The sequence below is a fragment of the Nymphaea colorata genome, chromosome 2, assembly GCF_008831285.2.
Source record: "Nymphaea colorata isolate Beijing-Zhang1983 chromosome 2, ASM883128v2, whole genome shotgun sequence".
NCBI lineage: Eukaryota > Viridiplantae > Streptophyta > Magnoliopsida > Nymphaeales > Nymphaeaceae > Nymphaea > Nymphaea colorata.
The window spans coordinates 1,386,918-1,401,376 of NC_045139.1; the positions used below are offsets into that span (position 1 = coordinate 1,386,918).

The 14,459-nt window shown below is 38.0% G+C and overlaps 1 protein-coding gene across 2 annotated transcripts in view; it reads right to left on the bottom strand.

The window, feature by feature from the left end:
* The window catches only part of LOC116248648 (uncharacterized), a 51,296-nt gene that overhangs the window by 11,981 nt on the left and 24,856 nt on the right, over window positions 1–14,459 (bottom strand). The window contains exon 2 of one of the 2 annotated variants that reach the window (XM_050076000.1): window positions 13,805–14,030. The exons of the other annotated variant lie outside the window; for it this stretch is intronic. Within the exon in view, the coding sequence (XP_049931957.1) occupies window positions 13,887–14,030 (144 nt within the window). The 3' untranslated portion in view covers window positions 13,805–13,886. Of the gene's footprint in view, window positions 1–13,804; window positions 14,031–14,459 lie in introns of those variants that run through there. 2 annotated transcript variants of the gene reach the window in all.

A 14,459-nucleotide genomic window follows, 5' to 3' on the forward strand; every position in this document is an offset into this window, starting at 1 on the left:
ATTGTGTCCATTGTGGAAGCCACTACTCTTTGGACGTGAGATCATAAGCACAAATATTGACCAGGTTGCACTCATCCTTTGGAATGTAATAGGTCTCCACATAAGCTCTATGAACCCTAGGGGTGGTGGGCATTTGGAAGAGGCAAATGCTTCTCTTTGAGGGGGTGAAGATGAACCACTCACCCTAAATTAGAAGAAAAAAAACCATAAATATTGCTGTATTTTCAAAATATTACAATATTAACCAAAAAATAAGAAAACAAAAAATGAAACACAGCCATATTTCTGAAATGATTTTTTCATTTATTTTTCTATTTCATTTTCTGTTTTTATTTTTTTCAACTTTTATTTGATTGCTTTATTTCCTCTTGTTTTAGGCATTTATCGTGGCCTCTTAAATGCAATAAAATACTGATTAGTTTTTTCATTTCCTGTAGTATTACCTAACATTTTGATGTTTTATTTTTTAAAAAAACTCCAAGTTCTTCAAATCATTTTCCTGAGAAAAACAACTTAGCTGAAAACTACCCGAGAAAACCTCGCCGATAAAAACCCAGGAACGAAATTTGTGGCTTGTGGCTACGGATGGAACTAGAGGTCGACCTCCACGCCATTTACAGCAGCTGTAGCTACATCCATCTCTCTCTCTCTCTCTCTCTCTCTCTCTCTCTCTCTCTCTCTCTCTCTCTCTCTAAGCTGCCATATGGTAGATTTTTGTTCAATAAAAAGTTACTTGAAATATACATACCGATTGCTTTCATGGTTTTTATGTGGGCAGGTTACCTTCTCCGTACGTAACCTAGAATGCATGCGTGAAAGTGTCTTTGACAACCATCAATCTGCAAGTGTAATGCTTTACAAATATTGTGACTGTGTGGTCCATGCCTAACTAGCTGCACATGGCCTAGTTAATTCTTCCATATGCACTTGGTCTCTGCTACATTTTACAGAGTTGCAGTAGGTGCCCATGCCTACCTGTGGTTAATTATCTCGTGGCGGTGTATCTATCATGTCAATTCATCTGTATGACCTCATTCACTCTCTCATATCTTACATCGAGATGGTTGATGTTTCGATCACCACCTCAATCACTTTCAATCCTTTGTTAGATGCATGGTGAAGTCTGATTCCCATAAAAACAAAGTATTTTGTTAACTTTTGTTATCATCTTATAAGGCCTACATTGTATATGCTGCACATGGCCTTGTCAAATCTTCCAACTGCACCATATTCAGTGTAGCAACCATGAAGTACTAAAGGTTGTACAATACCAGCAAAAATCTTCAGCTAAGATCAAACATTAGAGGGGAAAAGAAAAACAGAAAGCTGTGTATACATACACAGTACTCAATAGACTTATAGTTTTATTCTTTTCAAATCTGAAGCCATGCGTGGACATGAGTTTTTTACAGAACAGAACTCTACTTCCTGCCGTCAAGTTTATCAGATCCCCGAAAAGCTGGTTAATTAATAATTATCCAAACAAAAAAAATTCATTCAGATCAAGTGAACAATAGGTTTTCAGTTGCCATATGTCTAAGAAAAGCAAGCAGCCTATACATAACTAGCAGTTTTAGTGAAAACCTACTTGAATTAGATGACTTATCTAAATGTGCCCTGAACTGTTTTCAGAGTTTAGTTTAATAATAGAGACAGAAAGGAGAAGGAAGGAAGGGGGAGTCGAAGTCGGGCCTTACCTAACATGCCTCTTTAGCTATTGCAACATGACTTTGATGTTTGGTGAAGAACAATTGACTAGTCCATGTGCCACCTTATATCCAACTCCACAACTTGGCCGACCTATTTAAGTGAGAAAACTGAACCTCTTCATTCAGGGTCCTTTTCATCCACTGCCATGAAAGAGATGGATCCAGCCTGCATGGCCGCTTACAAGGATCTATCAGACACCAACCTGTCTGCTAAGAGAGAGAGAGAGGCATATAAATATGGCACACTGGAAGACGGTTTCATCATCCATCTACTAGTTCACCAACGTACAAAAAGAAACAGAGAGAGAGAGCTAGCAGAGAGATCAGAGATGGTTTCTCAAGTGATTGATTCAATGAGAGAGAGAGCTGAAATCTGTATAGGTGAGATAGAGTGTCAAAAGAGAGCCATCCAGCTCCTTGATGAATTCAATATTCCAAGAGGACTCCTCCCTTTGGAGAACATAGTAGAGATTGGGTTAGTCCCATCTGAAGGCTTCATATGGCTCCGGCAGAAGAAGAAGAAGGACCATTACTTTGAGCAAATTGGTCGGAGTGTTTCATTTGCTGCAGAGGTCACGGCATTCGTCAAGCCTCGTCGGATGAAGAAGGTGACTGGTGTGAAGGCAAAGGAGCTTCTTCTCTGGATTGGGGTCTCGGAGATGTTGGTGGATAACTGCAATTCTGGGAATATCCAGTTTAAGACACATACTGGGATTTCCCGGTCTTTCCCTGTATCGGCGTTCGTTCAATAAAATAAATAATGATTGAAGAAGTAGCTGTGTGTCATATAAGATAATGCTATATGTTTAGATATTTTAATGCATGATCGAAATTCATTTTACACACTTACGTAGACCCAGTTTTTCTTTGCACGCGGGAAGATGTATTCAGATTAAAACTTCTAAATAAGAATTTATTGGCAATTCCTCCCTCTGTAGTTATTAGACCTCATCGGAAAATAAACTTTCTGAAGCTGGAAAGATATTATGAAGGAAAACACAAGCCAAAAGGTTGAGCGAAGACGTAATAAGCAAACTTGAATCTAGAACATTGTAGTAATTTCTGGAGTACTATAGACGACTCCACCAAAAATCTAATCTATAGTCTCCAACTTGTCGTTTCTCCTTCTTTCCTCCTCTTTTTCTTTTGAATGACGATCGACTATGTATCAGGCCTGATGTCTACAATAATAAATAGTATTAATTGGCGTCCTCTGATGACCAGCTCCATTGTTAAAAAAGATATATGTACTAGTGAAAATTATATTACTGGAAGGGGAGGGTGGGGTTTAGATACCTGTCAAGTTTATCAAATCCTTAAGCAACCTGGTTAATTATTAATTATCCAAACAAAAACTAGTTTAGATAAAACTGAACAATAGGTTTTCAATTGCCATATGTCCAAACTTCTGACGGTCAAAATTTTCAGTTTCGTGAAAGGCAGGCATGCATAGTTTTCTGAAGATTATCAAAACGAGTCCTTTTCTAACATTTGACAAAAAAGTAGGCCCAAAAATTTAAAACTTCTCTGGAAGGGAATGTCATTAAAAGGGGGCTGGTATATGGTGTGAATGCATAGCTGGTGTAGGGGCCATATGCAATTAGGCCTTTAATCAAATTTTTTCATATTTACATATTGATGTTTTTTAAAAATTTAAAAATTTTATACCTAATTTTCCTAAGTTAAAATATTCTGGTTCCGCCCCTGCCACCAACTTTTCTCTGGTCAAGACATTTAAGGTGGACGTAAATAGATTTTATAACTTTTCATAACGAGGGGCGGAGGCAAGGGGGCGGCAAGGGCCTTGACTCCCTATCAAATTTTAGAAAATTTCGAAATATGTAAGTAAATTTCAGAATGTCCATTCTTACAAAAAATTTGAAAAGTTCAATTGCAACAGTTGTTAAAATTTTAAAACTATAATTTGGCCCTTACAATAAAAAAAAGAATCCTGCCTCCACCTTAATTATCACAAAAATTAAAATGCCAATCTTTATAAAGGGAAACACAAAGTTGTCCACTGTCATTATTTTAATGCCAGAGCTGACTTGAACTTTCATGTTACGCGTAACGAAAAATCAGAGAAGTAGTCTACAGCTTTGAGATTATAGTTAAAAAAAAAAAAAAAAAAAAAAAAAAAAAAAAACTTCAATGAAAATCTTTCAACGTAAGAACATGGAAAATAATTACGAAACCAAAACAGGGAGCTGCACATGTTACCGGCAACTCTGAACCTTGGTGATTAAGAACTTTTGGAGCAAAAAAGATAAAAAAAAAAAGGAATCCTGATAATTATCACGATCTGCCATTAACAACTCCTCATCTTCTTCTGAACCTTTAAAAAGTACATAAAATCCGAACATTACTAACAAAAATTGCGAAGAAAGTTATATGCAAGACCTCTATGCACATTTTTTCGTTCCATGAAGTACAAACCAACCAGACTGCCTAAGGTGAGCTAAACCTAAAACTCACTATACGGGCCAAAAATTGATAAGCAAAAAAGCAAATTCGCCTAAATATTTGTTTCTTCCCAGAAGAAGCAAAAAATGCCTTAAAATCCGGATAGGAATTCCTTTGATGCATATGCATTAGTGCTGGGTGGTGCACGCACGTTGACGTACGTGGTCCACAAATTAAAATTTTTGACAATAATTGATTATTTATTTAAAATTTTGGATAATAATGGATTATTTATTTTAAGAATTACATGTTGTCGTTTCCGGAATTTGAGAGTCCAAGCAAGAATAAAATTTTGATAACTTGCCAAAAAATTTCATGCACGGCAAATAAATTAAATCGTGTTTGAACTTGGAAGCTTGTCGTGTATGGCATAACAAGAGATGATATTCTAGAAAGATATTTATTAATGAGAAAAAAAAGCGAGAAAATGTATCATGATTGTGCGGGACTTGTTTGTCCTTAGTTTACAAATGCAGAGATGGGAAATGATCGGGAAATCCCAGTATGCGTCTTAAACTGGATATTCCCAGAGATCGAGTTATCCACCAGCATTTCGGAGACTCCAATCCAGAGGTGGAGTTCCTTTGCTTTTACGACTGTCACCTTCTTCATCCGCCGTGGCTCGATGAACGCGGTGATTTCTGCAGCGAAGGACACACTCCTGCTAATCTGCTCGAAGTAATGGTCCTTCTTCTTCTTCTTCTTCTGCCTGAGCCATATGAAGCCCTCGGATCGTACCACTCCAATCTCGACTATGTTGTCGAGAGGGAGAAGTCCTCTTGGGATACAAAACTCATCGAGAAGCTGGTTGGCTTTCTTTTGGCACGCTATCTCCCCTACATAAATCTCAGCTCTCTCCCTCATCGAATCAATCACTTGAGAAACACTCTCCTTTCTCTCTCTCTCTCTGTGTTCTTCTGTGATGAGCTAGTATGTTAGTGATAAGTTTGCCTCCTTGGTAGCCATATTTATATGCAGATGTTTAGGTTTTGCCTCTATATTGTTCTAACTCTCTCTCCCATTCTCTCCTCCTCTCTCTCTCTTACTTAATTTATTAATCTCATTAACCGGATGAAGTGTACCGATTGCACTCATATATAGACAGGTGTCTCCTCCAAAAAAAACAGAAAACCATTTAGAATGAGCGAGAAAGATCATGAACATGCACGCATGTGATGTACGGATGCATGTGGCGCTTGAATAGGTTGGCCAGCTTGAAAGTATTGGACTAGATTGCACATTTCCTAGTCAATTCTGTACTTAGTTCTCAAATTCTTCTTTTGTTTAACGCCCATGCATGCATGCTAATTATAAATAACTCTGAAAATAATTTGATATGCAAGACAAGCATTTGGCTATGTCCAATGATAATAAATTAATAGAAGAAAATAGAACCACCTGAAAATACGATGCTTCGCTTCTTACAATAATATTTGCAGTTTGAACAACTAAAACTTTCGAAGATGCACCATCATCTACAAGAATGAGATGTCGCACTTCCACCATTTATTTTCGGTGGTTCAATTCCTTTCGACGTTCTCTTTTAATTTATATTGAAATTAATTCCATGCATGCGTGCATTATCTATCGTGTGGCCAAGAATTGACAAGGGAAGGTGCAACATGTCAATTTAATATTTCAACTGGATGTGGTTATCATAATCAAACGTTACTTAGATATCCTGCATAGTGTATGGCCATGAAGAGAGAGAGAGAGGATTGAGACGAAGAGAGAGAATGGTTTCTCAAGTGATTGATTCCATGAGAGAGAGAGAGAGCTGAGATCTTTGTTGGAGAGATTGAGTGCCAAAAGATTTCATTTTCAGTCAATCAATTAAAAACCCAGCAGAGTTCAAATTTCATATTACAGTCTTAAATACAGTGCTAAAGAAAATATATAGAGAGCATTATGCAGATCTCCTCTAATCCAAGCTTGAGTGTTTGATGAATTACCACAAGCCTTTTAAGCTGAGTACAAGCCAAGCTGTGATCAGCTCGGCTTGTTTCCGGGCCTCAGCTTTAACTGCATGTTGCGACTTGAATGTGATGAATTAATGACTTTGTTCGAGTCATTCTCAACTACCTGAGCACCACAAACTTGAATGCAGTTCCCTTAACCTGGCACAGATTGATGAGTAACTTTCCTGACATTGCCGACCCCATTATATTATTTTAAATGAATAGGAGAGAGAGAGAAAGAGAGAGAATAAATGAGGCAGTCATGTAGATGAATTGACATGATGATACTGGGCAATAGCCATGTCTAAACACGGGGAGCTACTGCAACTCTGTAAAATGCACCATAGATGTTAATTACGGAATACTTAACTAGGCCATGTGCAGCTAGGCATGGATCATACGATCACAAGATTTATAAATACTGCACCTGCATGTTATCAATGACACTTTCATACGCATTGCATTCTTAGTTCCTGCATTCCTGGCCAATCTTCTTCGTATTTTTATGGGGAGGTAGGCAGGCGACTTTCTTTCAACAATTAGAAAATGGAAACAGTGCATTGATTTTTTCTCCGGATCGAAACCAAGCAGAAGATCCTTATCAAGTTAATTAAAGTAATGTTTATCTGTGTGATTTTGCTTCATTATGGCACACTTATGCATGGTTATCTAAAGCATGTTAAACTTCATCAAAAACTTGAGAAGAAAATCAAGCATGATGAGGGCATAGGAGTGGCAGTGGTTCGCCATTGATGCCTACATCGACTTGTTTGCTACCGTTGCTTGTTTTGATCGCAAGAGGGCGTGTAAACATGCTATCTCACGCTGGGTCTAACCATCTAAGCTGGCGCCATCCTAATGGCTCCTAAAAGTTAAATTTTAAATCAATCTTCCTCTGATGTCCAAATTGCACTTGGAAGAACAAAAAAGGATTAATGAACTAGTATTTCCGAAATTGAACAGAAATTCATCAAATTAATAAGCTGATGGAGGAAAGTTTACTTTTCTAGACCCTTTTTATACCATCTTCTAACACGTTCATATAAGAAACTACCTGGTAATATGATTTCTGAAAAGTCGTTTAACTAAAATGTGTATCGAACAGATCAATTCTTTCCTTAGATTGGCAGCTGCCCAGGCACCACCTACAACCAAATTAACCTGCAATCTCTTTCTCTCTCTGATCTCTTTCAAGTAATTTCTAGTATATCTGATGGCATCAGTCATTAATTTGATTAGTTACACGAAGCGCATTGGCAGTTTGAAACTTTATGATATCAGGGTGGTTGAGTTGTTGTTGGTCGTCCAAAAACAAACGTTTTGGCAAGGCCAGTAAGAATGGTTATCATAGTGATCACGCAATAAACTCGATACCAATTTGTCCAACAGGTTGGCCCATGTTCCACCTGACTTTTTTATGACAGTAGACCATTGCGGAAGTAAGGCAAGTCGATGATGCCTCCTGACCTGAATTCCATGGTGAAATGGTTGAACTTTCATCCGCACGTAGCAGCTCTATACATGTTGCACATGGCCTTCATAAATCTTATAATTCTAAATGAATTATATAGATCAAAAGTGCAGTATTCGACCACCACCCCCCCCCCCCCCCACAAATAAAAAAACAATGTTCTACATGTGGAGCTCATGCATAAACCACATAGCTTCTCTCACTCACTCTCTCTTTGTGCGCTTACCTAGTGTAGTTTTGTCTAGTGTCTCAAGATCTTTATGTGCTTACTTGGCCTATGACATCCATTAAAGTCACAAACATATCTACAATTCGGAACCTTATCCATAGACCAGTTAGAGTGAAAAACAAAAAGAAATGACATACCATTTGAAGAACTTGACTGTTTAAGTTTTGGTGGGTCATTTGGAACTCTAGGAACAATATTATTTATAGGAATGAGGTTGTCTCAGTTCAGCGCATGACATCCTCTACTTTGTATGATGTCTGATTAATTTTTTGTAACGTTCAAATTCTTATAAGAATTAAGAACTGATTTTTAGATGTAGTCTCTTTTTCATGTTCAACTTTTTGTTGGACTTATGTTAATGTGATCTGTGTGTGTGTGTGTGTGTGGCATGGGCATCTACATTTGCTGGTAAATTATTGGTTGCTAATATATATTTTATGGAATGGTTTCCAGAAATGAATAGTTTATATGGCAGTTGCACACAACATGGTGCCATATCTGGACTGCAAGCTATGATGCCATATATGGAGGGCCGAAAGCAGACATCACAACCGTGATCTGTCTGATGCTTTATGATGTTACTTCTATTGTAAAATCGTCTAGTCTTATGGTTCGTGGCATCGTCCTCTATATTTGGTCTTCATTATGAGATTTTTATCCCTGTAATAGTTCTTTTTCCCTTCCTAACTCTTTATTAGAAGGGAAGGTAATTGATAATATTAGTTACAAAAGCCTCTCTCTCTCTCTCTCTCTCTCTGTGTGTGTGTGTGTGTATGTGTGTGCAGGCCACAGATCAGCTCGTGCCTGCCTAATTTTGGATGTATCCCAATGAACCAACATGAAAATTTTGATAATTTCCCGCGAACTTCTTAGCAAATAAATTTCAGTTTAAGCTTTGGTATGATGGTCGACAACTGCCAACTAAAATTTCATTGACATAGAGGATGAAGCGGCCCCTGATCATCTTTTTTTATGGCATACAGAGAGATAACCGCGTACATATTGATAAGGCCGAAAAGGGATGCATGACTAGCTAGTATATTACAGATTTCCAAATGTTTACCATCTTAATTTCGAGTTTACAGAAAAGCTGAGATGGGAAATGATCGGGAAATCCCAATTTGCGTCTTAAAGTGGACATTCCCAGAACTTGAGTTGTCCACCAGCATTTCAGAGACACCAATCCAGAGGAGGAGTTCCTTTGCCTTCACACCACTCACCTTCTTCATACGGCGTGGCTCAATGAATGCACTGATCTCTGCAGCAAACGAGGCACTCCGGCCAATCTGCTCGAAGTAATGGTCCTTCCTCTTCTTCTGCCTGAGCCATATGAACCCCTCGGACCGGACGATTCCGACCTCAACTATGTTATCGAGAGGGAGAAGTCCCCTTGGGATACCAAACTCATCAAGCAGTTGAATCGCTCTTTTCTGGCACTCTATCTCACCAACATAAATCTCAGCTCCCCCTCTCATGGAATCAATCGCTTGGGAAATCATTCTGATCTCTCTGGCTCTTTCTTTCTATATTTCTCTCTCTTGACCTCCCCGTAATCTCTCTGAGTGAATTTGTTGCAGGTGACGAACTCTCCTCCTCGTGGCCACATTTATAAGGAGGCGTTCAATTATCGGCGGCCCAGAATGCCACCACCACAGTCAAGTGGTCAAATCTTTTTAATGTATGGTTGCCAGTGCTGATTTTTCTTTTTTTTAAAAAAGGTAGGTGATTTCATAACTACACGCCTTCTCTTCAGCTTTCCTGGGTTGAACATGAACAAGACACTTACTCCATATCCGCAGCTCACCACCCACTTTTACAGGCCATCGCGGCCCCTTTCCCATTCAAACTCCTGTGGGCAATGGTCTGTAAACGAAAATTAAGTTGCGTGCTTCGTTCATCATTCTGAACAAGGTTCAATCCCAAGTCAACTTGAAATCTTGGGGTTTGTTTTTCGCAAGTCCGATGTGTTTTATGCAACAAGACTGAAGAGTGCTCATTTCACTTACTTTGAGAGCATACAGGAACACAAAAAAAAGTTCTTCATGCACTATAGAATCGTCCTTCCCCTTTCCGCTTGGTCTCCAAGTAGTCTTTTGCAATCCAAGAGATGGTGTTTCCCTTGGACGACCATCTGGACAACGAGAAATATCGTTTTCCTTATAAAGGACAAGTGCATGATTTTCAAGTTTTACCTTTTAATCTTCAAGTCGATGTCAAATCCATTGCTAAGGATTTTTGGTGCCCTGATCTTATTTCTACTTTTACTCATCATTTCTGCTTCTAATTTGTTAAATCCATTGCCCTTGGTTGTGTTTCATTGGAATAAATTAGTTTTTAGCTTTTCTATCTCTCTCTCTCTCTCTCTCGCCTATTCTAAAGTAGGCATAGAGCATGTTCTCATTAATTTCATTGTCAGATGATGCTTACCATCGCTTTCAAGGTGAGCAATCTTCTGCGAAAAAGAAGACCACTTAGGAATGATGATGAAGTCATCAACGTGATAAAGATACCTACAGTGCTTGACTAGTATAGGTTTTGCCTAAATGAGGGGTTGCATTAGATGTCCCATGTTACCTGCACATGGCCTAGTATGATTCTTCTGACCGGACTCCCCAAGTTCTGCTTTGCTTGACGGCCCATTCTAACTACACAGTTTTATTTACTCAAGGGAAAGAGAGAAAGAGAGGGAGAAAGCGACAGAGAGATTTGTTGGCATTTCTTATGTCACCAGTCATTAATTTGATTATTTAGGTGGAGTGGATTGCCACTTGCCAGGTTTGAAACTTCAAGATTTATGTAGGTTAATTTTTAGCTGTTGATCATCCAAAACCAAACGATGGTACATGTAATCCGAAACCAAATAAAGGTAAATGTAATATATGATCATATATATGCACTTAATTGACATACCAACTATTTAATTTATAACCTCTTGGCTCCTGTTCCCCATGACTTTGTCGATTCTGGCGGCCAGTACATTACCAAGCGTCCATGAAATTTCTAAATAATTAAATGGAAACCATCTGGCGTACTCTTCGTCTTTAGAAAATAGACCAAGTTTACTTCCAGAAACAAATTAAATAATCTGAACCGATCTACGCAAGTTAATGGTGAATTACACAGGTATTAGATGGCAGTTGCGTGTCGTTGTTGAGAGCTAATTATGAGAGAAGGCCAGCCGTCAGACTTTCAAATGCCAGTTTGCTCATTTTAAAGAAAAAATGCATTGATCATGGGCGCAGAGCACGTTAATTTATGCATAAGCAGATGTTATATCACAACTAAGGACAGCGTCTAATTAAGAGGTGTACGTACGTGCATGATGCCTGGTGAATATTATATATTGTTCATGAATAAAGATCATATATACTTAGAGCCAAAGAGGGGAATCGCCTGTATTTTTTATTTTTTCATGGTGAAATCGGGTGATTCGATTTTAATGGCCAAATTTTTCCCCTAGTTTAAGCGATTCGATCGAAGATCACCAGATCTTCGAAGGCCCTCGGCTCCGCGTCTGAGGCCAATCAATCTTGGAGCGATTCCAATGGAAACGGCCGATTCCCACCGATTTATCTAATCTTAACAATAGTTATGGAGATTAAATTGCAAATAGAGAAGCGTCTTCTTTTTTCTCAAGTGTTTATAATACCTCTTAAAAAGAAACATAACCTTTATTTAAGGCAAGTCTTTTTTTTTTTTCTCTCCTCCATGAAAAGATATTTTGAGCTCCTGAAGAATAGTTTGACTTTTATATTTGCAGCTTACCTATCTAAACTTCTTGAAATCAACAGTTCATATGGTTTCCATCAAAGTCTAGTATATGAAAGCGTTGTGGCTATTTCTTTTATCTGACCCTTGTATTGGATTAAAATCATCAAGCCATTGTTTTGAAGGAGATCATGCAATGAACATTAAATTTATAAGGATAAAAGACAAATTGTTTCTTAAGAATTCAAAGTACCCTTCAAAACAACACAAGAAATTTAGTTTAAGGAAATTTATTTTCTTCTTTCCTCTCTTTGTCATTCAAAAGAAAGGTATTTCAGGCTCTTGCAAAAAAATAGTTTTGCTTCTAATTTATAACTCAAACTCCGTTAGGGTCCCTTTGAGAGGGGCGGGCATCGGCCTCTCCTTTTCTAAGAGGGGAGGCTGACTTATATATGTAGATACACACACACACACACACACAAAAGCCTTAATAAGAACATAACTAAAATTAATAAGATTCAGTTGGCCTTGATGCTTTGATTAAAAGCAGGTTTGGTTTGCTCAGATTACATGCGCTACATATTCAAGCACAAACAAAAATGAATCTGAAAATAAACTTTTAGAATCAGTCCTGTAGGTTACATTATGTGTTTCTTAAAGGCTGCTTGGCAATAGTAACAGTAATGGTTTTAAAGATTTGCCCCAAAAAATGAGGCTGATTCATGGAATGTTGTAATAAGTGTTTTATGAATCCATCCACTTATTGAGGCAGGTTTATAGGACCGTGACATTGTATTACCGTTCCCAAATAGCCCCTTATGGGTCGTTTGACAGAATGAACATTTTATAAATGTCTCATAAATGTGTTTCAAAAATTGAGACATGTTTATAAAACAGGAATTGTAGTGTTTCATAAATTTGCACAACTTTTAGGATATATTCATTAGGTACTCACGAAATATTCTTATTGTCAAAGAACGCATAACAAACCGTTTGGTAGTAGAAATAATTTGAAAGCATCTTATGAGTCTACTCCAAAATCTCAGTATATTCATGAAAAACTAGTTTTAGTGTTTTATAAATTTATCTCACTTTTAGAATAGATTCATGTGACACTTTATGATGTCCAATATTCAAGGGTCTAATTGATTATCTATAATTATTGCACCTAATTATAAAATTATTGTCGAAGCAATCAAGTGTCGCCAAACGGGAAAAGGCATATAAATGTAGCAACAATAAAATACTAACATGGAAATTAATTATCATTTTGGAATTTGGAGCCTCCCATATTTTGGCTACAATTTTTTATACAATAAATTTTCCCCTTGCACGACTCACTTCGCTGGCAGCGTGCAGGAAATGATTCTCAATCTAATTCATCCAATCTTGAAACTGGATCACTTTTTTTTTTTAAATGACCACGTGAGTTCTCTGACTCCCCTCATGTCAAAGTCGCTGATTTTAAATTGCAGACAACGGAAAATGAGAAAGCTGGATCCTTATTAATTTGGTAAGTTGTGATCTAAAAGAGAAACACGCATCAGAAAAATCAGAGAAATCGGGTCCAACTTTCGGACTATATTCAAAAGGTGATCTCCTGAATGAAAGCGTAGTTTCTGCAGAAACATGGGAATTAGAAAACTGCGGTCGAGACGGAAACCGTGGACAGGAAAAGCGGTCATCTGAATATTCGTCATCGTTTCCAATATCAGACGACGTTGCTGGCAAGTAATCTCCTGAACTTTTGAGCCGATTCAAGATCTGCCATCTATTAATCTCCTCAGCCTCTACTTGATTCGCCAATAAGAAAAGCAGACAAAATCCGAGCACTGACTAACAAAAATTGGCTTCTGGGTCGACCGATCATTTGCCGTTCCTTGTTCATAAAAATCGTAGGTCGTCACAGTTACATCTTGGATCAATATTGTCATATTTATCTCAATTTTTTGAAAATAGTAATCACTGTCAGAGCTTCAGGAGAAAATATCGAGATTCGACACATATATTGATGAGTCACTTTTTTATCTTCTTATTACTTATTTTAAATGCAAGTTGGTTTTTCCATATATGTTTGGAATTTACGACAATCTTCTTCATGGAAACATCTTTCAAAATTTATGTCGTTTCTGGAACAATTCGAGTGTCCGAGCAAGAAGAAAATTTTGATAACATGGCAAAAATTGTCATGGCAAACAAGATTCTGTTTGAACTTATAAGATTGTTGTTCATGGCATAAGGAGAGATCTAGGAAGATAGATGTTAGTGAGAAGAAAGTAAAGGGCAACTTAATATTGTATGATCGTTTTTCGCAGGACTTCTTAATTTGTCCTGCCATCATCTTATAATTAATTTACAAATGCAGAGATGGGAAATGATCGGGAAATCCCAGTATGTGTCTTAAACTGGATATTCCCAGAATTGGAGTTGTCCACCAACATCTCCGAGACCCCAATCCAGAGAAGGAGCTCCTTTGCCTTCACTCCAGTCACCTTCTTCATCCGACGAGGCTCGACGAATGCCGTGACTTCTGCAGCAAATGAAACACTCCGACCGATTTGCTCAAAGTAATGGTCCTTCTTCTTCTTCTGCCGGAGCCATATGAAACCCTCAGATCGGACTAACCCGATCTCGATTATGTTATCCACAGGGAGGAGTCCTCCGGGGATATTGAACTCATCAAGGAGCTGGATGGCTCTCTTTTGACACTCTATCTCACCTACATAGATTTCAGCTCTCTCTCTCATTGAATCAATGACTTGAGAAACCATCTCTGATCTCTCTGTTTCTCTCTGCAAGCTCTCTCTGTATGTTTGTTTTTGTGCGTTGGAGAACTAACAGGTGGATGATGAAACTGTCTTCCATTGTGCCATATTTATATGCATCAGTGTCTCTCTGTCTCTCCCACTTAACAGACAAGT